Source organism: Panthera uncia (genome assembly GCF_023721935.1).
Source record: "Panthera uncia isolate 11264 chromosome C1 unlocalized genomic scaffold, Puncia_PCG_1.0 HiC_scaffold_3, whole genome shotgun sequence".
Taxonomy (NCBI): Eukaryota; Metazoa; Chordata; class Mammalia; order Carnivora; family Felidae; genus Panthera; species Panthera uncia.
In genome coordinates, this window is record NW_026057584.1 from 9,560,217 (window position 1) to 9,586,351 (window position 26,135).

At 38.9% G+C, this 26,135-nt stretch overlaps 1 protein-coding gene across 20 annotated transcripts in view; it reads left to right on the forward strand.

The window, feature by feature from the left end:
- Positions 1–26,135, forward strand: part of TRIP12 (thyroid hormone receptor interactor 12) — a 138,801-nt gene that overhangs the window by 27,226 nt on the left and 85,440 nt on the right. For 19 of the 20 annotated variants that reach the window (XM_049614728.1, XM_049614724.1, XM_049614727.1 and 16 more), the window contains exon 2: positions 12,908–13,054. In XM_049614728.1, the coding sequence (XP_049470685.1) occupies positions 12,957–13,054 (98 nt within the window). In that variant the 5' untranslated portion in view covers positions 12,908–12,956. Of the gene's footprint in view, positions 1–12,271; positions 12,729–12,907; positions 13,055–26,135 lie in introns of those variants that run through there. The other variant, XM_049614726.1, reaches the window with a different exon arrangement.

Sequence of the window (26,135 nt, forward strand, 5' to 3'; positions counted from 1 at the left end):
TGAAGCAAATTTTAGTTGTTATTGGATCTGTAAATGTTTCCGTCAGCTTCTCTGAAAGATGAGAACTCTTTTTAAAAAAGACATAAGCTTGATACCATGGTTGTATAATAAAACATAGTTCCTTAAGATCTGTAAATATCCATCCAGTGTTCAAAGTTTCCATACTGCATTTTGTTGATGTATCTCTTAAAACTTAGTACGTACATGTTCTCTCTTCTCCACCCCCCCCCCCCCCCCCCCCCCCCGCGGTTTGCTTACTGTATTTTCTAAGTGTTTTACTTTCAGTTAATTTTTTTTTTGTAATAACTCTGGTCATTTTTCCCATTAAAAATTTTTTTTCAATGTTTATTTTTGAGAGAAAAAGAATGCGAGTGGGGGAGGGGCAGAGAGAGAGGGAGACACAGAATTTGAAGCAGGGTCCGGGCTCTGAGCTGGCAGCACAGAGCCCAATGCGGGGCTTGTACCCACCAACCACGAGATCATGACCTGAGCTGAAGTTAGACACTCAGCTGACTGAGCCACCCAGGCGCCCCAATTTCCAGTTAATTTTAATAACTTAATGAGATACAGGTATCCTCATTTTATAGGTGAGAAAACTAAGGCTTTGGTAGGTAAGAAATTTCTCCAAGGTAACATGGTTTATGCTGGAGCCATGATTCAAACTAATTAAAGAAATAGATGCCCTTTAGAAGCTTCCCTCTCTGCTCTACTGTTGACATTTAAGGTATCTTTTTATGGACTTTTCCCCCTACATATGTACAGACAAATACATGGAATTTTTCCCTGTTTTGTTCTTATCGTCAGGTCTCAGCTCAACATATCTCTTCAGAGAAGTAATACCTGATGAGTCAACCTTTCCTTCCCCCTTCCTGTTACTCTCTACTTTGTCCTATTTTTCTCCTATTCCATCTTTCCTGGCAGTTACCACAATGTGCAGATAGTTGGGTTATCTTCGTCTTCCCAATTGAGCATGAGCTCCATCCGGGCAAAGGTTATGCCGATGCCTGTGAAAGCTTGAAAATACTTGTTGAGGGAATTTACTGAGTTCTGCCCTTCGTCTGAGTGCAGCATTTATGTTTACCTCTTTGTTTTTAGGACTTCTGGGCCTGCCGTAGACTTGCAGCAGTGTGGCTATTTCACCATTCCCCTCCTGAAAACATTTGGATTCTCTCCAGTTTTTCCTCTGTGACATACTGCAGCTAGCATCTTGATCACATATATTCTTGCATACTTGTGCAAGTCTTTCTTTAGATTCCCTGGAGATTCCTAGAAGTGGAATGCTGGATTCTAAGAAGATGAGTGCAGGTTTTAGCTATGGGATGTAGAAGAGTCATGTAAAGATTGTGGAGGATTAGGTGAGGTGTAATGATAGCAAGAGAATGGTGTAACCTGTGTCAGTTCTCAGACCTAGCTGAATTGGAATAATGTAAGGGTCTTTAAAAAAAAAAAATCAGCTTTGATTTCCCTTTACCCCCATTCTGATAGGGCCCAGGAACCTGTATTTAAAAAAAAATTAGGTTTGGGAACAACAGCTTTTTTTTTTTTTTTTTTTTTTTTTAAGTTTATTGTTTTGAGAGCGAGCAGAGAGCAAGCATGAGCAGGGGCAGAGTGAGGGAGAGAGAATCCCACGCAGGCTGTGTGCTCTGAGTGCAGAGCCTGATGCCGGGCTTGATTTCATGAACCGTGAGGTTATGATCTGAGCCAAGATGAAGAGTTGGATGCTTAACCAACTGAGCCACCCAGGTGCCCAGGGAACAACAGCTTTAATATTTTTCTTGGTTATAGGTTTGTTACATGTTCTGGCTCATTATGGAGGCAGTCCTTAGCACCTGTTTATTTATTTTTAATTTTTTAATGTTTGTTTATTTTTGAGAGAGAGCGAGACAGTGCGATTGTGAGGGACAGAGAGGAGGGAGACACAGAATCCGAAGCATGTTCCAGACTCTGAGCTGTCAGCACAGAGCCCCACGCGGGGTTTGAACTCAAGAACCGTGAGATCATGACCTGAGCCAAAGTCAGACACTTAAACTGACTGAGCCACCCAGGCGCTCCAGCACCTACTTATGTTTTGTAAAAATGCTACTGTTTGTAGAAATGTGGAGCACTGGTCTGTAGAGTTTATGACATTCTTTTTTGTTGTTTTTTTTTTTTTTTAAGATTTATTTATTTTTGAGACAGAGACAGAGCATGAATGGGAGAGGGTCAGAGAGAGAGGGAGACACAGAATCTAAAACAGGCTCCAGGCTCTGAACTGTCAGCACAGAGCCCGGCGCGGGGCTCGAACCCACGGACCGCGAGATCATGACCTGAGCCGAAGTCAGACGTCCAACCGACTGAGCCACCCAGGCACCCCGAGTTTATGACATTCTAAATGTGAGGCTTTTTTTAACCTTTGAAAAATACTGTCTGAGACTATTTCCAAATTTACATACAATTCCTATAACATAAAGAATTTTTTAAATTAATTAATTTTTCTCCTGTGACGTAGATAATTTTAAACAAAAATTTGGCACTGTGCATTTTTCTGCTTTATATTAAAGTTACAGTCTGTATCTTGTTTCCCCAACTTTTGAGTTAAATTTTTTAGTTTTGTTTTCCCTGAGCCTAACCACAAACTTAGTAGTATTTGTTCCTGAAAATGCTTCAGGATCTAACACTGTTGATTACAGGTTACATATTGTTGTTTCAAAAAGTTGGTACCAACCCATGATTATCACAGTGTTGAAATATTTTTTGTTGTTGCCAGGCAGGCTAGGTAGACTTTTTAATACAAGCAGTCTTAAATAAATTAATCTCTCTGGTTTCATTATTATGGTGGAGTTCGCAGCAGTGATGAGAACATACATGTATTGAAGAAAATACTCTGAAATTGCCTTATTACGTGCGTTCTAAAGGTCATTTACCAAACACAATTGTTTTTATCCATGGGGAACACCTTGCTGTAAACTACAGGATACTTCGCGTTTTACTTTCAGTGACTGTGATTCTTACCCAGCGGGCATCTTCCTATCCCTTCCTATCCCTGGTGGAGAGAGGCATTTTACTGATTATTCTTCCCTCCTTCCTTCAGTAGTTCTTCCTTTCCTTTTGATAATCACTGTGTCTGATTGTGGTGTTACTAGGTCTTTATGAGGAGGAATTTACACAATATACCCCATTTAAGAAAAGCTAAAATGTTAGGCTAGAGTGTTACAAAATTGAGAGCGGAATCAGATTTTAGAGGCTAGCTAGTCCATAACCTTTCCCTTTTGTCTCTTCATTCCTGGGGAGGTAGAAAAGAACATCTTTAAGAGGATGTACTAAAAATGCTGGTGATAAGCTGACCTTCTACCCCCACCACCGACTGGCTAATTATGGTAGCCCGCAGGATTGAGACCTGTTAAAACTGGGTCTGTGAGCCATCTTGGGCACATGGGCCGAAACTTGCTGACTCTAGTCTATAATCTTGAGGCCTTAACAACAAGAAAGAAATGCTCTATTAAATGTAGTTAGTGTTTTGAAGGATTATAGAAGTGTTAGGAGCTAAGACAGGATTTATATTAAGGAATGAGGTGCTCTGCATTTTAGAAGTAGCTGGACTGGATTGTATCTCTTTGTGATAAATTGTCTGATCATAGTATAGTATTCCACAAAATAGATTTTTGGTGCAGTGATGGATACACGATCTCTGGCTGATTCAGCATGTCATTCCTTGTGGTCTGTGTTTTAGGCAGTAAGAACTCCATTTACTTGGAAACAGGATTTGAATTACAGATTACTTTTTTTTTTTTTAAATAAACATGTATCTGGGGTGTGGAAACCTTTGAAAATCACGTTTTGAATTTTTCTGCAGTTTTTAGTAATGAGGCCACCTGACTAAAAGAAATGAAAATGAGAAAATAATCTCAACATGGCTAGTATTTTAATTTTTTTTTTACCTGGTTATTCTTACCCACTAAGTGTTAAAATTACAACATATGTAATTGTGTGAAGAATTTTTTGAATAGGGAAATAGGTGCATGGTTCAGAATGTGAAAGGCATCAAAGGGTCCTGTTCTAACAAGGTAGATGATTTAAAGTTTTTTTTTTTAATGTATTCTTTATTAGTAATATTTAAGCCAGTTATTATTTACATGTATAATATATATGTAGATGTGTTCTGTGCCCAGCATTCTGTACCTGCTTTTTTGCTTAACAAAATCTTGACAGTAGTTCCATTTGTAGTGCATAGAGCATTTTCCTTTTTAAAATCTTAAGGTTGTCTTTCTGTTTTATAACCTGTTTTTAACATTGTACAATAGTGTTTTTTCTTCTGTTTCTTTTATTACCCATGTCCTCCTTTTTTGTCTCCTTCAGTTGTTTGCCCAATTCAGATTTCTTCTTCTGCCCTGCAGTTCATTTTCAGTTTTGCTTTCGGTCATTCTCCTTTTGAGCAGAACAGATCATCTCAGTGCAAAGCCCACGTGCTACCTTTTGCGTGGTGGGTTGGTGATTGTTTCCCCAGCTGATCTTAATTTTGGAGTTGCTGTTTCCCTTTCCTGCTTCTCTCTCCAGTTCTAGGCTGTTTTTTGTCCTGATTAATCAGGGTGCTGTTAAACACAAATGGCGAGCCTGCCTCCTTTTTAGTAGGTACACCTCCCTCCTGTTCCGCAGCTTGTGAAATTGGCCCCTGAGGAGAAGGCACTTTGATCTTTTGTTGCCCTTGCTCTGCAATTCTGTTTTTTTCCAGGAAAGGATCATTGATGGAAACCCTTGAGGTATTCTTACCTTTTTCTTCTTTAAAAACTCCATGGTCTTTACCTCTTTCCTGTTTTTGGTATAGATTTTGTTGTATCTGTTGAATTGTCTTCTATGATTTAGGGTATAGTCCACTTTTCTCTGGCTTCATTATACGTGGGTTTTGTTTTTTTTTTTATGAATTTTTAAGCTTTTATTCATTTTGCTTGATTTCAGGAAGGGAAATGAAGAGCTTTCACCACACTGTCTCCTTTCTGGGAGATAACTGTTGTGTCTGGGTTATGTCCAAAAATCTTTTGAATCAAGTGTGTTTAGACCCAAGAAATATTGGAGTCTCTTATATACTAATTAATGTATTGACAGAGTCCATTGTGAATCTCAAGTCTTGTTGAATAATATACTTTGTAAGAATAATGCCAAAATTAATCTCGTGAACTCTTGCCAGATGGCACGTAAGGTAGATTCTTAAGGCATATTACAATTGTAAAATGGGGGTGTTGGCATCCCTTCCTGTGCCCAGTGTTGAATTTAGTTGGTAAGTGTTGGGTGATACTTAAAAGATCGAGGGTTTGTTGTAGGCATTTTAGTTTTTAATTTGCGCTTTGTAAATGAAAGTATAGTATAGAAGTTATTCAGAGTTCAGACCGTGGTGGGTCAGGTGTATTCTATTTGCCCCTCTGTAAATGGATTAGCTGTCCACAGATCAATAAGCAAAAAGTGGTTAATTTTTTGGAGTAGAATAGCATGTGTAAAGTATATTTTCCACTGGCGTTCTGGAGAGCTGGATTCTGCTGTTAGGTCTGTATATCCCTAAATAGTTGTAGGCTCTTGAGCAGTTGACTCTTTGGATGAAGATATCCTCTTGCATAAATGAGATAATTCCATCAGGTATGGATTGAACATAGTTTATGGTTTCTACTCTCATGTACGTTTTTAGTGCTGCTGGGCGGTCATCCTTTCACATAGCTCTTTCCTCTGTTTTACTTTAGGTAAACTCTTTGAAATCTCCATTCTCTCTTATTTTTCTCATACCTGTTAGTCACAGATTCAGTCAAGCTAGGCATGTACTTCCTTGCTTCCATTTATCTTCTCTTGCCTTGGAGATTGATGTACCTTTCTTATCTGAGGCTTATGCTCTTAATTCTGTTTTCCTCCTGTAGGATATTGTTAGTAAACTATACGCCGTTTCCAGCCCTTTCAGTAATTTTTTTCCTTATGACATAAACATGTTCAAGCCATTTTTTTAGAAATGAAGATCACACCATGTGGCCTTGGTCAAACCTGCCGCCCTTACTTGGTTGGCTGTCTCTTCTCTGTCCTCTTTGTAGGCTAGCATTTAGTATTTACTGTCCATTTAACTTAGTCCTACGTTCTCCTCCCCTCCATTTCTAGAAACAACTCTCACCAGTATCCAAATCCTGATGGACACTGTTCCGTCTTGTGTGTCTGTTCTTTCTGCCTATCTTATTCCACTTAGTGTCTGCAATACTACCTTCCTGATTTTTTCCCCATACTTTTTGTTTTTGTTTCATATTTTCAATGTTTATCCCCCATACTTTGATTCTCCTCATCTGAATTCTTCCTTTTCTGTTTTCCTTAGATTTCGGTGTTTCCTAAGGTTTCATCCTAGGCCTGTTGCATACTTTTCATTGAGAAAGTGAAGTCTTCTTGATTATCTTGGTTTCACCTTCTACACATTGATCATTTTTATCATCTACACATTACCCTTAACTACTTAATTCCAGATCTTTATTTCCATCTGTATGCTGGAACTCTTCACCTAAGTATCCTACATAATAACTCAAACTGGACATGTTTGACATTAGACTTTTTTTTTGCCCCATTGGTTTCCTTGGGTAATGTTACTACCATTTCTTATGGTTTTCTGAAGTTAAAAGCAGAACTTAAAACTATAGAATGAACACGTAGTAAAGATTTTATTCAGCTCACTAATTAATGAAGGGGAACCTGTTAGGGAAAGCTGGTTTAAAAGCATCTGGGGAACTGGGTATTTAAAGGAAATTTGGTAAAGGATTTTAGAATAAGTTTACTGGCGTCCTACAGGGCAACAGGGTGCACTCTTTGGGGTTATCTTATCAGCTGTTGTAGAAGTTCTGTGGTATTTCCACTAGACACAGATCTGCAAGTCAACCGGTGAATTCATTGTCAGAACCCCTAAATAATAGTATATAGCAAAGTTGATGCTAGTCTTCTCTAGAAAATTAATTCCTAAGTGAGCCTGCTAATGTTTCATTTGATACTGAAAGGATTTGCTTTCTTTACTTTTTAGATAACTTTTCAACCCTTGTTACCACAGCAAGAAACCTGAAAGACATTTCAGATTAGTGTTTCTATTCATATGCATGCTGAAGTTGGATAACCACAGACCCATATTCACTTTTTTGATTGCCTAGATTTTATCGTTTCAACCTTTGACTGCCATCTCTTCATCATTTCACCTTCCATCGTTATCATTTATCTATCCTTAGATCTGTTTGGTAGCTGAATAGTTGATCTGCCTCCTTATCTGTAGGTCTTAAACTAGTAATTTTGAGTTTTTAGGCCCTTCATGATACAGATCAGATTTGTTTCCAGGTCCAAGTTCTTCCCAGATCCCGTGTTTGAGCGCTGACGACTTACTCAGTACTCCTCCATTGTGATTTCTTCATTCCTGTGTGCCATCCTTCTTGGCCCTCTTTAAGCTGAGCCTTCTCAATGGAGTAAGGGCAAAATTAAGTCACCTTTTCTTCTCTGTTTACAATATTACCTTTGATATTGCCTCTTGTATCATTTAGTATAATTTCTGATAATTCATTTAAGGATTGGGCAGTTAACAATGATTTTTTCAAAGAACTGTGAAAGGATTAGAATCTTCTGGATATCTTCCAAGCTTGGAAAGGTCATGGTTCTCTAATGTTTTGACTCTTTAAAAAAGGTAAATGTATAATTATTTTTATTTGTTCAGCCATATAACATAGTCACAAAGAGCATGGACTTGAGGTCAAATCTGTGTTTGGTGCTGACCCAGTTTCTTGTTAGCTTTGTGGTGGTAGGGTTATTTTAACTTCGCGTGTGCCACAGTTTCTTTGAAGGAAGTGAATTTCCAGTACCTATTTTTGGTAAGGTTGTTGTGAAAATTAAATGAAAAAGCATTTAGCCTTGTATATGGGAAGCACGGAATAAACATTACCCATGATTGTTTTTATTTTAGTTTTCCCTTTAAAACCTGTGTTTTCCACTAAATATTATTTTCTAGTGTTAAAATGTGTAATTTGAAATTACTTTGTGTGTGGTACAACATTCAGTATTCCATCATCACATTGGATTGGGTTTGATGCCCCTACATTGAATCAAACACTTAGCTGACCCAGTTCTCAAGTCACTTGGCCCTTTTCCCTGTACTCGGTGGCTCTTCTTCCTCATTTCTGCTCCTTGTGAGCGGGGATTGTTTTGTCTCTCTCGTACCTCTCAACCCCTTGCTCTTCGGGAAGCCGAAAGGTTATTCATTAAAGATAGTGTTGTTTGAAGTCCTTGACATTCTTCTGCAAAAATGGCTTTTTGTTTCCGTAAACAAGGGTGACTTCTATTCCATTTTATTGTGGAGTTTAATACTGCCACTGGGCTGTTGAACTTCGCATACCTGCTCCTAAGTGTGGACTTTTTGTTTTGATCTAGTATATGCAGTTGTTCACATCTGCGGTTCTGGATGCCGTTACCTGCAGTCTGAAAGTCCATATGCCTTTACTCCGTACACACAGGGGCTACTTAATCTTGTAACACTTCCCTTTCCTTATTTGGAAAGTAGGAATAATAAAATGGTTTATAAGGCTCATTGGCACATTTAAATTTTGCTTAATAGAATAAACAGAGGAGTAAAGTGTCACGCAGTTGTGTTCATCACTGGTGTTATTAAACTCTAGTTTCAGAATCTGAAGCCAAACCAAGTGCCCTTTGCAGGCCCACGTCTAAATAGAGTGCCTAAGAAATGGGGTGCGGGGGAGACAGCAGATAAATAGATTCACTTTCAGTGTCAGTTCTGGATGCGGAAAACTTTTCTGCAGACATTGTGTGTGGGACATAGATTGTAGCTTTTTAAAATGTTACCATCTTTACTGTGAAATAATGCAGCTTTTTTTAGTTTCGGTGTCGCCTCTTAAATAGGTAATAGGTAGTGATGACACTTATGAATTAGCTAGCTCCCTGTTCTGGGTTACTAAGTTGGAGATTGGTTTTCCAGTCTGTCAGATGTCCTTCGTGTGATAAAAATTCTGCATAAGTACTAACGAACCTCTGTGGTATTCCTTTTCGTATTTTCCTTTCATACTTGGCCATGATTAGGAAGAACTACTACATCCTGAAGTTAATTTTTGTAATCCATTTCTCTTGGTGTTCTGAGCTTTACACTAAGTGAGTGGTTGGTTTATTTCATTTTATTTTCTCTGTTAAAGTTTATTTATTTTGAAAGAGGAGAGAGAGAGCGGGGGAGGGGCAGAGAGAGGGAGAGAATCCCAAGCAAGCTCAGTGCTGTCACCACAGAGCCAGGTGTGGGGCTCGATCTCATGAACTGTGAGATCATGACCTGAGCTGCAATTCAAGAGATGCTTAACCAACTGTGCCACCCAGGTGCTCCTGAATCTTTTTTTTTTTTTTTTTTTAATCTCCCTCCCTCCCCACCCCCTCCCCCGCCCCGCCCCAGTCTTAATCTCTTTTCTGTGATTTTGAAATAGCAGAATTAGAGGGAAATCAGTTTCCAGAATGACTACAGTTGAAATTTCCTTGAAAGAATATCCTTCTTTTAAAATTTTAAGAGTGCATTTTTAAGTATAGATTAATATGCCATTCTGGATTTCCTGAAAGAGTTCTATTTGCCTGAAGAGCTAAGTACTTTTCACATAAAATTCAAATGCTGTTTAACCTGAACAATGAGTAAGTTTGTTGGCCACTTAGCTGGGAACAAAGTCATCGTGAGTTTTATAGTCGTGAACATACCCATTAGTGTTTTTATGCTTTTCCCGTTGAGGTCAGAGTCCTATATGCCATCTATTTTATTTGAATATTTTAGGATTTAATATCAGAGGTTTTATGTGATTATTTTCACAGAAATGAAGTTAGTATGTTAGAAGAGTAGGATGTTTCAGGACCTGATAGGGTTATTAACAGGTTGGACTTAAAACTTATAGTTTCAGCTTTAAGATGGAATCTTTTGAGTTCATACTCATTTCAGGTTCTTAAAACACAAATTATAGCTATGATATAGTTTCTATATTGGTGTAACTCACACATGTGTGTTTTAAAATTTAGTTAATAAAATGCAGTAGGCATAAGAGTATAACAAGAAGGAAAAAAATCACTGTATGGTGAAAATATTTGGGCTCTTACCTGGAGCCAGAGGAGTTCAGTTTGGTTGAAGTTGAGGTAGTGGTGATCTCCGGAAGGGATAGATCTCAGTGTCAGATTCAGAGGACTAGATCCTCAACAGATGGCTTGAACTTTTTTGGATTGGTAAAGGGTTAAATTGGTCGCCCTGGATGGTCCCTTCCAGCTTTGGATTTATTGGTAATCCGGCAGAGGGGGAGGTCCTGTATATATTTTATGTTAATCATAGATTTACTTTTTGGGGTTTCGTACTCCAGAGTTGAACAGAGCCTGGCAGCTTTCCTTAAAAAACAGTTAGCACTTGGGTAAATAACTGTCTTCTTATTTGCCACCACCCTTTCTGTCTTTAGCAAGAGTTATCTGTGAACAGGCCGTGGGCTGGTGATGGTAACGGTCACCGGTACTGGTGGACAAACTCGGAAGAAGTCGGGAGTGTTGTTAAGGTGCCTTCGGTAACTGCGGGTCCGAATGACCGGTGTCGCTTCGATCCCTTTGAATGACTTAACATCCCGTGACCTACAGTGTGCATTTCAGGCTAGTGAGACCTACCAGTCTTGGTCGCTAACAGTCTTCTTTGCTTTTCAAAGTGAAGACAGCGGTAGCTTGCTCTTCTCTTGTTTCCATGCTGTTGAGGGTCCAAATGAAATGGCACTGTGATGTTTGAATTAGTAAAGCTTCTTGGGCGAATCCTGAGATAGAATGGCTTTTGCTTAATTCCTGAATAGGGTGCGGTTGTTCGCGGGTGCGGTACTGCCAGGAGAGGTCTTTCAAAATGTTTCCGGTCCTTGTCCCCACAGAATCAGAATCTCTGAGGGCAGAAGCCGGGCGTTCATATTTTGACAAAACTTCTCAGGTTATTGTGTAATTAATCCTTACTTAAAAGCACTATTGATTGTGTTTATAGCAAAATTCACTTTGAAACTCTATCTCTAGAAATGTAAGACTCACCTTGATAGTGGTTTTTATGAAGTTTCCCCCAATGCATTATTTGGCCACAAGGGTCGTATTTATTTGCGATAAGCATCTATAGTAATAAGAGTAATAGTTAATATGTACTGAGCCCTCGGAATAGCGTAGGCACCGTGGTAAGTGGTTTGCGTGGATTTGTCACTTAGTCCTCCCAACCGCTCTATGAGGTAAGTTCTTTATCCCCGTTTGGTAGACTGAAGCAGAGAAGTGTATGTACAAGGCCACACAACTTGGTGCTCGTAGAGTCAGGACTCAAACTCAGCCAGAGGCAGTTTGACTCGAGAGCCGAGAGCCGTGCATTTCTAACTGTTCTGCTAGAGTGACCTACCTCATGGCTTATTGTGGTTTATTGTTATTATGGTTTATTATGGTAGATAACAACAGTGACTCTTTTCATCTCAGACCTCAGACCCCAGGTCCTCTTTCTGAAAGGCAAGCAGTATTAAGTTTGCAATGTGTAGACAATAGATAAGGATACATATGCAGTCTTTTAAATCTGCATACACACAGCCAGGAGTTTTATAGTGTTTACCCTCTAATATATCTTGGGGGAGATCTTTCCACATTGATACATGTAAATTCAGTCTTTCTCTCTCAGTGTTTTGTACTGTTCCCTGTTTTTTATTTCCAAAATTGACAGTTAGTACATGAGTAATTTGAACTTTCTGACCAGAGTTTATTTAGTATATTGATGATGATGTGGGCATATGTGACAGAAACCATCTTTTTCTGCTGCTGAATTGGGTCAATATGTAACTCCAAAGAGAACCCACTTCTTGTTCTAGAGCATGGAAGCTCTTAAAACAAAATCCAGTAATAGATTTAGTCGTGAGTAATTTGCATTGTCTTTGGCACTGTGTCCTGTGATGTCACATGCGTTCTTTTCCCTCCCCAGTAAACAGAATGAAAGAACCCTAGTTGGAGTTTGACTGGAGGCTTAAGAAAAATTGTGAAGATTTGATTTACACAAATTGTGGTTCTTTCTATGATGGTGATAAGGGCCTGTCTATCAGTTAACTTGATTTTCTTTGGGTATCAGCATTTTTTCTACATAATAAATTTCTAATAGAAAGTTCACATTGATTAAGAACTGTGTTTCGAGTTAAATTGTTATATTTGTGAATTATGTTCTCAATATCGTATTGCTAACGACTCTGTGGGATAGGTGATACACTGATTTCACAGAAGAGGTAAAAAGAAATCGAGAGATTAAGTGTCTTGTCCAAGGTCACAGCCAGCACAGCTAATGTTGAAATCCAGGATATCTGGGACCATTTCTTAGTTCACTGGACTTCAGCCCCTTTCTCCTCATTTCTCCATAGTGTTACAGTTTCCTTTGCATTTATGATGTCATTTGTTATTCACAGCAATACTGTGAAGTAGGCATGACATGTTGTTTATTCTGTGGCTGAGGAGTTGGAGGCTGGAGGCTCTGATTTGTACAAAGGCAGACAGACCCCTTTAATACCTGTTCTGTCACAGGACTTGAGCCAGAGTGTTCTGATGCTGGGTGTAGTGCCCTTTCCTACACACTATAAGAAATGGAGAAGCAAAGACAAATTTCTGCTTGTGCCCTGTTTTCTTTGAATTGAGAATTTCCTGGGTGTTCCATGAGAAATCTATGTTAATTTTATGTGCTGGGCCCTGGACCACATGCCTTGAATTTGGTATATTCCTGACATCTTATATGACATTACTCAGATTTCAAATAAGACAATGTAGCATCAGTTTGGCCGTATAAATTGCTGACCTGAAATTTCCCCTTCATCTTTGTTGCCCCTTATCTGGTTTCTGTGGTGTACCACATATAGCTGATAATTTTTTCTCATTTTTCTTTTCCTTTCAGTGAATGGTAGTGTCTAGAAAGGGTATGTCCCTTCAAGAGAGAGGTGCCAATGTCCAACCGGCCTAATAACAATCCAGGGGGGTCACTGCGACGTTCACAGAGGAACACTGCCGGGGCCCAACCACAAGACGACTCGATAGGAGGAAGGTATGTATTGGATGGTAATTTGAAAAGTAAGTGGTGAAAAAAAAATGCTTTTTAAAAACCTCATTTTGAGGACAGAAAATTAAATGGTTCACTGCAAATGGGTAATTTTTTCCTAATTTTTTGAGCCAAGTAACACAAACAAAACTGGAATTCAAAGCAGTTCTTTCATCATTTTCCAAATGCGCTAGGCTCAAAAAATAGTTGTCAGTCACTGACATTATCAGAAATCTGATTCAAGGGTCGTTAGCATATGGCATGTCCTGTTGTGCTTGCCCTTTCTCCTCACTCTCTTAAACATGCTACAGCGTGTCTTTCGATCGTTTGTGGTGCCTTTTCTTTATGCAGGTCTTTATTTACTTTATTGAAAGGAAGCTTCGTTTGTTTTAAGACCTTGAGTTCTGATAAGTAGCTTTTGAATCTTTTCCCCATCTTATTTTTCACCAGCGTGTGGGTACCGACAGGCTGGTGAGGCAGTCTGACTTTGTGGGCCTCTCCATTCTCGTTTTCTCAGTGGTATGGTGTTTCGCAGGTTTTTCAGTTAGAGTACTTGCCTAGGGGGGTAGTGTGAGGAATCAGATGCATTCTGTGGGATGGAAAATTCCTTGTCTGATTTAGCCAGGGACTGTCATTGTATGTATAAAATACTCAGAACCTCACTTGCAAAGCCTTCCTCTCCAATCCATGTTTCGTTTGCAATAAATCATGGCAAGGTTCTGATACGATTATCTGACACAACATTTGGAGACACTACCATGTGTATATTGTCTAGCAAATTAAAAAAAACTTTTTAAAAATGTTTTATTTATTTATTTATTTTGAACGAGAGAGAGCGTGAGCAGCGGAGGGGCAGAGAGAGACAGAGGGAGACACAGAATCCGAAGTAGGTCCAGGTTCTGAGCTGTCAGCACTGAGCCTGACATGGGGCTCGAACCCACGCACCGTGAGATCATGACCTGAGCCGAGGTCGGACGCTTAACCGACTGAGCCACCCAGTGCCCCTATAAGGAAAGTTTTTAAATGTCACATGTAAGGAATATATTGAAACCGATCCTGCTGACATCAGGCTCTTTTAGTAGGTGAGCTTATGGACTTTGGACGAGGACAGCATTGTGTGAAATTACTGCCTCTGCCATTAAATAGCTGCGTGTCCTTTGTTGTATCTTTTAGGACACCTCGGAGTTTTTAGTCCACACAGTGGGGAGATCTGTTTCATAGGGCTGTTGGTTAACATCAGCAATCTGTAGTATGTTACATTGCTAGCACCACGCTTAGTGTGCAGAGTTCTGTTCTGAAATTGTTTTTTGCTTTATTTTACAATCAGATTATTCGTTGGAGTAGCCACACTTTATTTTCTGTTGATTAAAAAATATCCTTCCCCCATTGTAAAGCATAGCATGTTAATTTTAGTGAATTTAGAGAATAAGAAGAGTATAAAGGAAAAAACCATAATTCCACAATCCACTTCTGACTTACACTGTTAACACTGGCATGTTTTTCCTTCGTCTTCTTTATTGCTATATATATATATATGCTTATATGTGCTTGTGTTTACACGTAAATAACCTGTACCAATTTGGGGGTGCCTGGCTAGCTCAGTCGGGACAGCACATGACTCTTGATCTTGGGGTCGTGAGTTCGAGCCCCATGTAGAGATTTTTTTGAAAAGCAGAAAAAAAAATCAGTAACTTTTACCTTTTGAACAACTGGAGTTTTACATAGTAATACTCAGGTTCTATTTGGACTCTTGCACGTGAGTGACAGTTTGGTCTCTCACATAGTACACTGGTTCTAAAATCCACAGCGATGTTTTCAGCGCCCTTATCTTTTTCTACCCATTGGTGTTAACTATTTTATTGTATTAATGTATTTTAAAAATATGGGCAAGAAATAGAAATGGAAATGGTTAATATTAGTTATTAAGATGTATTGGTTTAAAGAACTAAGATAAAGTTGTAATCAAGATAGAACTCTTATTTATTTGTAGAATGGCACATTTTTGCTATAGTTTATTTGCTTTAAGTCTGTCAATGATTAGTTCAGTTGGTGCAGCCACTGTGGAAAACAGTATGTAAGTTCTTCAGAAAATTAAAAATAGAATTACCATGCAGTCTAGTAATTCCCTTGCTGGGTATTTACCCCAAGAAAACAAAAACACTAATTCCAAACATGCATCCCTGTGTTCATTGCAGCATTATTTATAATAGCCAAAATACGGAAGCAACCTAAGCACCCATCATTAGAATGATGGATTCAGAAGATGTGGTGTATATATGTACAATGGAATATTATTCAGCTCTAAAAGAGAATGAGATCTTGACATTTGCAGCAACATGGATGGACCTAGAGGGAATCATGCTAAGTGAATTAAGTCAGTCAGAGAAAGACACTACCATGTGCTTTCATTTATATGTATAATCTAAAAAAAACAACAAGCAAACGAAAAACAGAAACAGACTCATACAGAGAACAAATTGGTAGTTGCCAGAGGGGAGAGGAGTGAGCGGCAGGATGGGGGAAATAGGTGAAGGGGATTAAAGGTACAAACTTTCAGTATTAAAATAAGTCACAGATGTGAAAAGGACAGCATCGAGAAAACATAGTCAGTAATATTGTAATATATGGTGACAGATGGGGACCACACCTAACTATGGTGAGCACCGAGTCATGTGTAGACCTGTCAAATGACTGTTGCACACCTGAAATTAATATGATTTGTCCGCCATAGTTTAGAATAACGATTTGAAAAAAAAATTGTAACTCAGTTGTGAAGGATAAGTGTAGAATTTAAAAATGTGCTTGGAAAAAAAAATGTGTTTGGAATGGCAGAAAACATGCTGAAGAAAATAAAGCAGAGTATACTTAGGGTTTTTATACTTTAATCCCTTCTCTCTTTCCATAATGTAGCCCATTTCGGTTTTTACAATTTCAACTTTCACATATCCTCAAAAAACATTTCCCCAGAAAATTAGCACACAAAGGAGGGCCAGTTCCCACCCACCCCCCCTTTTAGAAACCCAGAATCATTTGTGTCATTTTCTGTGTCCTTAAAATTGTTTTAAAAACATGACTTTTAAAGTCTTGATGTTCCATTGTGTGGCTGTACCATAATTTAGTAATAACTCTGAATAGATACATTTTTCCTCTTTTTATGTGGATAAGTGTAATTAATGACTATGACGTGTAAATTTAGACTATTAGCCAAAAAAGTCTGAACCAGTTTGACTAAGAATGCAAATTTGTTCATTTGAATTTTATTTTCCCCTCTCAGACAGCTTGATTCTTTGCTCATGATAGAATCTTGAACCTGGAAAGGACCTTTTCATCGAAGCCCAGAATGACATTGGAAGCCCTGGTAGACTGTGCTGTACTAGAAGTGAACTAACCTCTAAGAAACCTCTCTTTCGATTTGGGGGAGACAGAGAAGATTGGGATAAATTGGGAGGGAGCAGTTACCACTGTATTTTCGTTCTCTTTAGCTGACTCCTGTTGACCAGCTTTCCTAAGTCAAATGCTGCTATTAGGCTTTTGACTCAAAAATAGACGTGGTCTTGAAAGTGTATTCATAGCGGTACAGCGTTTCAGCTGATGGGCACGAGAGCAACCACTACAATAGTGCCCCGGTGGAGTGCTCCCAAATGTTTTTATGCGCCTTCTTTTAGTAGAGACTCAGAGGAGCTCTGCTAATAAGTAGGTAACCCCCATTCTCTGAATGTGGTAGTTTGCTCAGCATTCTACAACTAGTATGTAGAGTCAGGACCTGATTTCCAACCACTTGACTCTAAGTGATTATTTTCGTCACGCCAAACTGTTTTTACTGCACAAACCGCTCAGTTCCTATGATGAAGGACTTGGAAGAGGGTATGAAGTATGTATAATGGAAAAACCTCCACTCATTCAGTTGAGGACTTCAGTAGCAGTATTTCCCTCCTAGAATTTTTAAATGCATTCATTTTTGTATTCACTGTTTTCTTTCAGACTTGCATTAGGCTCTTCTTTGCATAGTGTCCCTCCTGTGACCGATCCTGCCCATCCCCCAAATCAAGGTCATTTACGTTTTCCTTTCTTTTTAGGAGACTAGTTTTCATTCATTCTTAAGCTAAAAGGAATTTGGATCTTTGGGATGTATTTCATATCTCCTGGTTATTTTCTCTGCTCTGTTTCTCCTGTCCTCCTCTGTCCATATATTAACTAGACTTCCTCCTCTATTATTTCCCTTTCCATTTCTTGTGTAGTTTTTTGGTTTATAGGTGATCTGTTCTTTTCTGTACTCTATCGGATTTTTTAATGGAGTGAGGAAATGGTTGAATCCAGTCCTCTCCACCTGCCCAGCCCCATTAAAAAAAATTTGTCTTCAAAGTTTTAGTTATTCATTACAGAGTAAAACCTCGATTATGAGATCTATAGGTTATAACTTTTTCTTAGCATTGTCAGAGCAGGGATTTTTTTTTTTAGCCAGTGTTAATTATACAGAAAGGAAATAGATTTGTGTTTCGCTTAAAAATCTATTTCAGTGGGATGGATACAGAAAAGCACAAAAATAAATATCCGGAGATAGGTCTGTGTTAACATTTTGGTTTTTATTTGCCTTTAAAATACAGCTTAGCATGCAGCTGATTACACTATAAATATGGTTTTGGATCCTGCTTTGTTCAAAACTCAGCATCTTAACAAACATTTTCTCACATCATTACAATTTTTTTGGTAATTGTTACAAATGGCCACATGATTTACTGAACCACTATACAATGTTTTCCAGATTTACTTTTTAGTTTTTGGATAGTTAAATGGTTGTAATGGGCAAAATTTCTGCGTAGGCTTAAATGTTTGTATTTCAGGTGTCTCTCTCTCTCTCTCTCTTTTTTTTTTTTTTTTTTTTTTTAAGAGAACAGGAGCGGGAGAGGGAGGGAGAAAGAGACTCCTAAGCAGGCTGCATACTCAGTATAGGCTCCATCCCACGACCCTGAGATCGTGACCTGGGCTGAAATCAAGAGTTGGATACATAACTGACTGAGCCACCCAGGCGACCCTCAGGTGTCTCCACTTGGTCAAAGGGAGTTTTTTTTTTGTTTTGTTTTGTTTTGTTTTTTTTTTACAGTCAATTTGTTTCACATAAGTTTTTTTTTAACCCATTTACTTATCACCATCAGGAAAAAGAGTGCTTTTTCTCATCATTCTATTCATGTTATTTTCACTGTGCATTTTTCTGTTAATTTAATAATGAAAAAATCACATTAATTTTCTTGGTGTTTTTATACTAACAAGGTTAAACATTGGACAGATGTTCAGGTTTGAGGAATGAGATCTGAATGAAAATATTTTTTTGTTTGAGAATATTTTTTGGTATAAGCATACCAATAAGTTTGTTAATCCCCCTTTGTACCACTGTACAGGAGAACTGACCTTTAAAGCATTCAGCTGATATGAGCCCCTCTTGTCACAGTAACCCTCTTTTGTTGAATGATCTCCCTCAGTTCTTCACCCATGTGTTTTGAATGGTACTTATTCTGTTTTTGTTTTTTTTTTTTTTTAAGTTTTATTTATTTTGAGAGAAACAGGGTGAGCCGGGGAGGGGTGGAGAGAGAGGGAGACACCGAGAATCCCAAGCAGGCCCTCCACTGTCAGCTCAGAGTCTGACGTGGGGCTCGAACTCCCGAAACCATGAGGTCATGACCTGAGCTTGAACCAAGTTAGACGCTTAACCAACTGAGCCACCCAGGCGCCCCTAGTTATTCTTTTCCAACATGATCTTCACTCAGCTCTTGACTGTCCATCGCCAGCGCCGGCCAGCCTTTTGCCAAAGCTGGGAGAATCTGCAACTCTCCCATCTTTCTGAGTTCATTGATGGGGCTGGGGCGGTCACATGATTCAGACTGGACGCTTTCTCTTTCCTGGTAGCAAAGAGAAGATGCGAATCTGAAGTAGCCAACGGCACATCTCCTGCGTTAGGGGAGAAGATGAACAGAGAAAAACAAATATATTAGTATGTGTGTATTAAAGTTCTGTGAAGTTTCAGTCTTTTAGGTCTTGAGAGCTGTGTAGACTCTTGCCTTTTCTAGGTTTGATTGATTAGCAATTGTGTTCAATCTGGAGGTGTGTGTGCATTATTTCAAGCCTCTTTTGGCTTTAAGGAGTCCTGTCCTGCCTTAATGTACTTGTAAGCCCAACTCAGTGTAAGATCGTTCTCATTCGTTTGTAGAACACCATGCTAGTAAGCCCCATGCTGGCTGGTAGTTATCAAACTGAGAGTAGAATAGCCTTTGTTATAAGCTGTTCCAACTCAGTGGGGGAAATGGGCGTGCAGGTGATTATTAGAGTCAGGTGAGAAACATTTCTAGGGATGACCTCATTGATTTGGCCTCTGAAGGCTGAATTGAAGAAGCAGTTGCAAAGCAGGTGTTACATGTCAGCTATATTTGTCTCTCTCTACTTGACACGTGGTGTCATTAGTTACAGGGCGTGGATTGTATTTGTAATTTTTTATGTCACTTGTTACTTTGCTCTTAAGTGGTAGGTGTTCAACAAATACTGGTATGGGCTCCAAATAAGAAGGTTTACTTTCTTGGCATTTCTAGGCCCAGAGATAGGACTGCCTTTTATGGGAAAGGTCATGAGAAGGTGATTGACTGCAGTGAAGGAAGAACTGAAATAGGGCACGGTCGAAATGGGCTGTGTAACAGGGTGGCTGGAGCACCCTGCCGAGGGAGCACACAGCTCAGTAATCCGTAGAGGTGACAACCGAGCCGCCAGCGGACATGCCATCTTGGGTCAGCTGCAAGCCCTGCTCGCGGAGTCTGGGCACTTGGTACTCGGGTAGCATTGCTCTGACAAGAGAGCACGCTGAATTGCCCTCCGGCTCTCCAAGGCTTCCCCCAGAAGGGTTTCATTTCCACTCACGTTCCCTTGACAGAGCAAGTTATGCGGCTGCACATGACTTCCGAGTAGTTCGGCAAGTGCCCCCCCACCGTGTGTCCCGCTCAGAGGAGAAATGGGGTATTTGTAAACGGCACATTATAGCTGTCAGAGGCCCTTGAAACATTTTTCATTCTTCCTCCCATGTCTACAACAGACCCTTCGTTCCCCTGTATTCTACTTGGTGCAGCATAGCCATGCGTCTGGTATGTTTTCTTCATTCTCCTACTCAACCAGTATGGATACCATTTTCCTATTCTTTTTTTTGCACGTACCTTTTGTCTTTTTTTTATCCTGACCTTCGCTGAGGCAGATGGAAGTTCAAGCTTTATCTTCTTTGGGAGGAGGAGAACATTAAAGAGAGACGGAGTTAATGTGGTGTGAAAATGACCTCATTGTTTCTTAGGACCAAATTGAAACCGCTTTTATAAACATGTATACTAGAGTTAGCCAGGTAACTTGCTAACTTGCTTCTTTTAATAATGGTGAATCTTACTGCTGTAATTAGATACTCTTGAGTTTTAGCCACAGAACCATATTTGCATATACCTTTTCACTTCTAGTGATGCTTTGGTAATGCTGAGAAGGCCTGTCTGTCCCATCATGCCTTTGGACAACCTTTGGAGGCAAGGTTTACAGGGTTGTGGTGTGTTTTGTTTTGTTTAAGTTTATTTGTTTATTTTGAGAAACACAGAGAAAGAGCACAAGTGGGGTAGGGGCGGGGGGACAGGATCCGAAGTGGGCTCTGTGACTGACAGCAGAAAGCCCAACGCGGGACTCGAACTTATGAACCATGAGTTCATGACCTGAGCCAAAATCAGATGCTTAACTGAGCCACCCAGGCACCCTTACAAGGTTGTGTTAAACAGTGGCATGGTTGCCTTGGTCTGAGGAGGAACAGAAGCTACTTTATTGTAGTTGGAAGTTAGGCACAGTGGAGTGTGTGTGTGTGTGTGTGTGTGTGTGTGTGTGTGTGTGTTTGAGAGAGAGGGAGACCGAGCGTGAGAAGGGCAGGGGCAGAGACAGAGGGAGACACAGAATCTGAAGTAGGCTCCAGGCTCTGAGCTGTCAGCACGGAGCCCCATGTGGGGTTAAACTTAAGAATCGTGAGATCATGACCTGAGCCAAAGTTGGACGCTTAACCAATTGAGCCACCCAGGTTCCCCCAACACGTTGGATTCTTAATAGTTACCCGTGTTAAGTTCTTTCTTGGACCAGCAGAGTAATATCTCATGTGTTTTGCTAACTTTCTTTGCAGTATAGGTATCTTGCTTTTTTATTCACCAACTGTGAGATTTTGTTTAAAAGTCACATCATAAAAAAAAGGTCGTATCATAAGCATATTGGGAACCTGTAAGATGTCAGCTGCTGTAGATGATTTCTTATCCTTACTGAGGCTTTGCTCTGATCCTTCTGTCCCTCAGTATGAGGGAATCTGATGTTCACACCAGTTTTCACACATGTTTTCTCCATATCGGAATGCATTCCTAGAAGAGTGTTAGTGTGAATGAAAAAATGAATATATACAAAAGCTTCTTCAATAGTTGAACAGCAAGTTTAGCATCACCTATGGAAGGCAGTTTTTTGGTAATAGGGAAAGCAAAAGAAAGCAGGAGGTCTCCTTTTTTGACATCTTTTCTTCCATTTTTCTCACATATCATCTGTAAAACCTTAAGCCATTTAATCTGACATGTATACAATTAGGGACAGAGGTACCAGCTCTGAAGCTGAAGGAAAAAACTTCATAGCTATGGATATAGGCCTTTTACTTTTCCCCCTGAGTCCCTAGGAACAGCTGCCAGGTTTCAGATTGAGAGAGTCAGAATGCCTGGGCTCATTTGTACCTTTCCTTGCCTAGGGACTGGGTGATTTTGTGCAAGCCTCATTTCCTACATCTTTAAAATGGAAATAGACCTGCCTTGAGTGTCATCTGAGAATTAAGTTGGATAAAAAAATTAATGTTTATCACATAGTCATACCTTTAAATGTATGTGTTCTGGGTGGTCTTAATAAGTTTTACTCAGTTATAAAAGCCAGTCTAGCTATGAAATACTCAATACTGCATCACTCATCTATCACTGATGACTAATTTACTTTGGATTATCTTCGTTTTTATACTCCTTACCCAACTACTTTGTAAGATGGTGGGGGGGGGGGGAACGGTGCAAGTGTAATGAGCTGTATGTTCCCTTTTGTGGGCTGTCTTTTTCCACAGTTTTAATTACATGCAGTCCTTCTGCCTTGTTCTTGTTACACAGTAAGTAAGTACTTCTGTTTACTCACCTGTCCTTAGTATATACCCTGGGTAGTTGAACATACAGAAATTTTGCTTTTGCCTCACTGTTTCCAACTCTGTCAGTCTCCTAGTGCCAGCCTTACTAAGGACAAAATCTAGATCCTTTGACAAGGCATTTAAACCCTGGCCTGTCCTTTCAACCTTGTTTCCTAATGTAGCTCTGTGCTCCGGGAAATTCATATCATTTGCCAGGTGCCATGTGGGTTTCGTGTTTTCCTGCCTCTGCCTTTCCCTATACTCTGCGCTTGACTTGAACATTCTTTCTCTTCAGCTTTTCATTCTTCGGGGTGTGGTTTAAATGCCATGTAGTCTATAAAGCCTATATTCTCCTCCTAGAAGTAATTTTTCCCTTTGTTGAGAACTTAATAGCATCTGGTAGATCACTTTGTTTTATGAGGCACTGACCTCTTTGAGGACAGGAACTAGACTGTGTGTTATCCATATTTATATGCCTTGTCATGACTTGCATATATTTGAGTTGGCAAACCTGACAAATCTGTTGAAATGAGTAGTTTGTTCCAGTAGTTCTCAACTCCGTCCTGTCCCATCTAGTGCTCCCTCCCACTCTGTAATGTGTATCACATAATGTAAACCTCTTTATTATGATGCCCCTTTTGTTTATCAGTTGTTTTCCTTCTACTTGTTTATTTTTACGTTACGTTTTATATATTTAGAAACATTTTATGTTTCTAAACTGTTTAGACGGATATTTTGTGTTTCTTAATTCATTTCAAGATAATAAATAAGATCTCCGTAGGTAAATGCTTGGGTGCCTTGACACAAGATGGCACTGTTTCCAGACGCTCGCATCTGCGTCTGAGTTTATTGAATGTGACAGCTACAGGAACATGCTTAAATGCCACAAGCAGCATTTTCTTTGTAGACTTCTTCAGAATGATACGTGACCCATGGTAGAGCTGCCAAAGGTAATCTGTTGATTCCCATGGATGACTGGAGAAACGGTATATAAAAACCATGCAAAACGAATAGAAGCCGAGAAGTTATGAGCATCTGTCTCACCTATATCCTGGCCAGATTTCAAGTTTTCTCCTAAGGGTTTCATATATTACCAAGGCTACTTGCGGTCTGGGTCATGGGACAGCCTTTCATGGGGTCCTGCTGTTCTGTATACTTGCGTGGCTGGCATCTTTTACCTCTAGGTCCACACTCGCTAAATGGCAGTAACACCCTGTTCCCTAACATGTTTTCAAAATGTTCCCTAGAGGGGAGAGCCAGTGATGTTTAAAACATTGTTTTATGAGATAAATAAGGAGTTCTTTACCGTAAATTACAGAATCCATTAGGCTGGCATTTTTGCCATAACTAAACATGGGAACACTGGTCAGACTAATCAGCTTCCATTTTGTGATCAGAATAGAAAAACAGTGCATTTTGCTGAGAACATTAGTGAGCTTTTTGTTTAAAATGCTTTAACTGAACTTTCCAGCCTGATGATTGCAAATCAGTGACTTATTTAAAACGTGCATTTAATTTATGAACATTATAAACAAAGCATTTAATTTTCAGAAGACAAAATTATGATGTTAATTGTGTATATAAAATCTAAAGGCATAAAAATGCATGTGTGTCTGTATACACATAAAAAACATTTGGAGATTTAATGAAGCCCCGAATAATTTGTTTGGTAGTATGTACATGTATTTGAATTGTGAATATGTCTGGCACGAAAAGTAATTTGAGACAAAATTTAAGACGTGATGTATTAACTACTCGTAACTAGTCACTCATTTTATCTACCATTAAGAGAAGAAGAGCTCTTTGATACAAGATTTTGCCCTTTCTTAGATGCCCTCTGGATTAGAGATGGTTTTTAACCCTTTGGACTACCAACTATTTTAATAAATAGCAGTAAAAGTAAATTAAAGTATCTAGAAAGGGGCAGTCACTATGATTTTCCTAAAAGGCAACAAGAGGCATTTGAGTCTTGGAAGCACATAACCCAGAGTTGATTGGTCTGTTCTCTTGTCAGCTGGGTTTGTTTAATGTGATCTGGCCCTTATACACTTGCTAAATAGGGAAATGATGTCAATACAATGTGGAAGCACTGTTGGCTCATAGGCAGTATTTCCTCCAGTGGTAACATATGGACTGAAATGGGATAGCCTTTCAATTAAAGTGGAAGATTTGGTTATTTATGAAGATCTTATGAAAAAGCTTAAAAATCTTACAGAAATGATTTAAAGAATTCATTTGCAGGAGGTGCTATTTCAGTGACTTCTAGAACCACCACACTTTGCCTGGTTAACACGCTAAGGAAGCTCAAAACCATTTACTCCTGTATTTATAAAGGCAGAAAATGAGAAAAAGGAAAGTCTCCCCCGGAATTGTATTTTTTTAATTTTGTTGAAGCTGGTCTTAAGAGAAAATGTCTAAAAATTCACACTCGAAAGGAGAAAGCGCAAATATAAGATCCCAAAGAGTGGACCAACTGTGATTATTTGGTGCAAATGTTAGGGGAGATTTAATCTTTAAAGTTGGTGATGTTTTTGTTAGGAATGTGATCATAAAATAACATAGGTTTGAGTGCACTATGCCTAATCTTATTTTCACTATTAGCCCAGTTATTTTTAGATTTTGCAGAAAGTGAGCTTTTTCCTCAGGAATATCCATAGGATGATATAAAAGCTCCTGAACATACACACCCACCCATTTATCTGCCTATCCTTGGGTTGTATTTTACTAAATGGGCTCATTCTGGTGCTATCACAAAGATTTTGTCATGAATTTTACTGTGTTATTCTTGCAAATTTGATTTATCGTGGATATAAATTTTACTGCGTCTTAGATTATGCTTTTTAATAAAGATTAATGTTGAGCATTAAGGTCTGATGAATCAGGGAGTTGTTGAAATGAGCTAAAAGGCATCAAGGCTTGTTAGGTGCTGAATACTGTGATATTCTGATTGGGTATGCTAGATTAGGTGTTATTATTTTATGGAGATTTACTTTACAGTATTCTGAGCTTTAATAATTTATAAATGGGCATAATAAAGCAGAGCCCTACTTTGGGAGGCCCCATATTGTCTCTTTATGGTACCATCTGTTTGCTTACTCTCTTGTGGTAAGCCAAGGACTGGCATGCTATGTATGACCCACGGGACAAATCCAGCTTCCTGCCTGTTTTTGTAAATAAAAATTTGATTGGAACATAGCCCTGCCCATTTATTTACATATTGCCCACAAAGCCATAAGTACTATCCTTTACAGAAAATGTATTAAGTCCCTCTTAAACAATAGGCAGAAGAACAGTAACGATCAGTATTTTGTATCTTAAAATATTTTTAACCAGGCCTCAGTGAGACTATTGCGCTTAAAGTAATTTTAGGAAAGGTGCAGTCAGATCATTGTGGGCGTTGTTGTATTTAAGCTAGTTTTGTGAGTTTCACTTTCTAAGATGGGTGGATTTTTTTTTTCCTTTTGTAATCTAATGTTGAGCATTGAACTGATAAATTCTTTAGTTCCTTGAAGGTGTGAGTAAGGACAATAGAAATTCAGGAGTTGATTTAATTCGCTGTAAAGTTAGATGTATTTAAGATCAGGGAACAATTAATTTACTGTACAAAGAGGAGGACAGCTACTTCTACACCACTGTAGGCATTGGGTTAATGTTGGTCAAAATCTGTTGACAAAGAGAATGAATTCCCTTCCTTCTTTTGAGACTTAACTAGGAATATGTTAATGATTTACATTTTTTAAGATTGCCATTTGAATATTTAATTGAACGTTATCACAAAGTAGTCTAACTTTAGACTTTAAAGTTTTCTTTTAAAATGATTTTAAAATTATAATCAAGGAACATAGCAAGGGGTATTTTAAATTTTATAATGAAGTAGAAATTGTGATTTAGTTAAAAAAT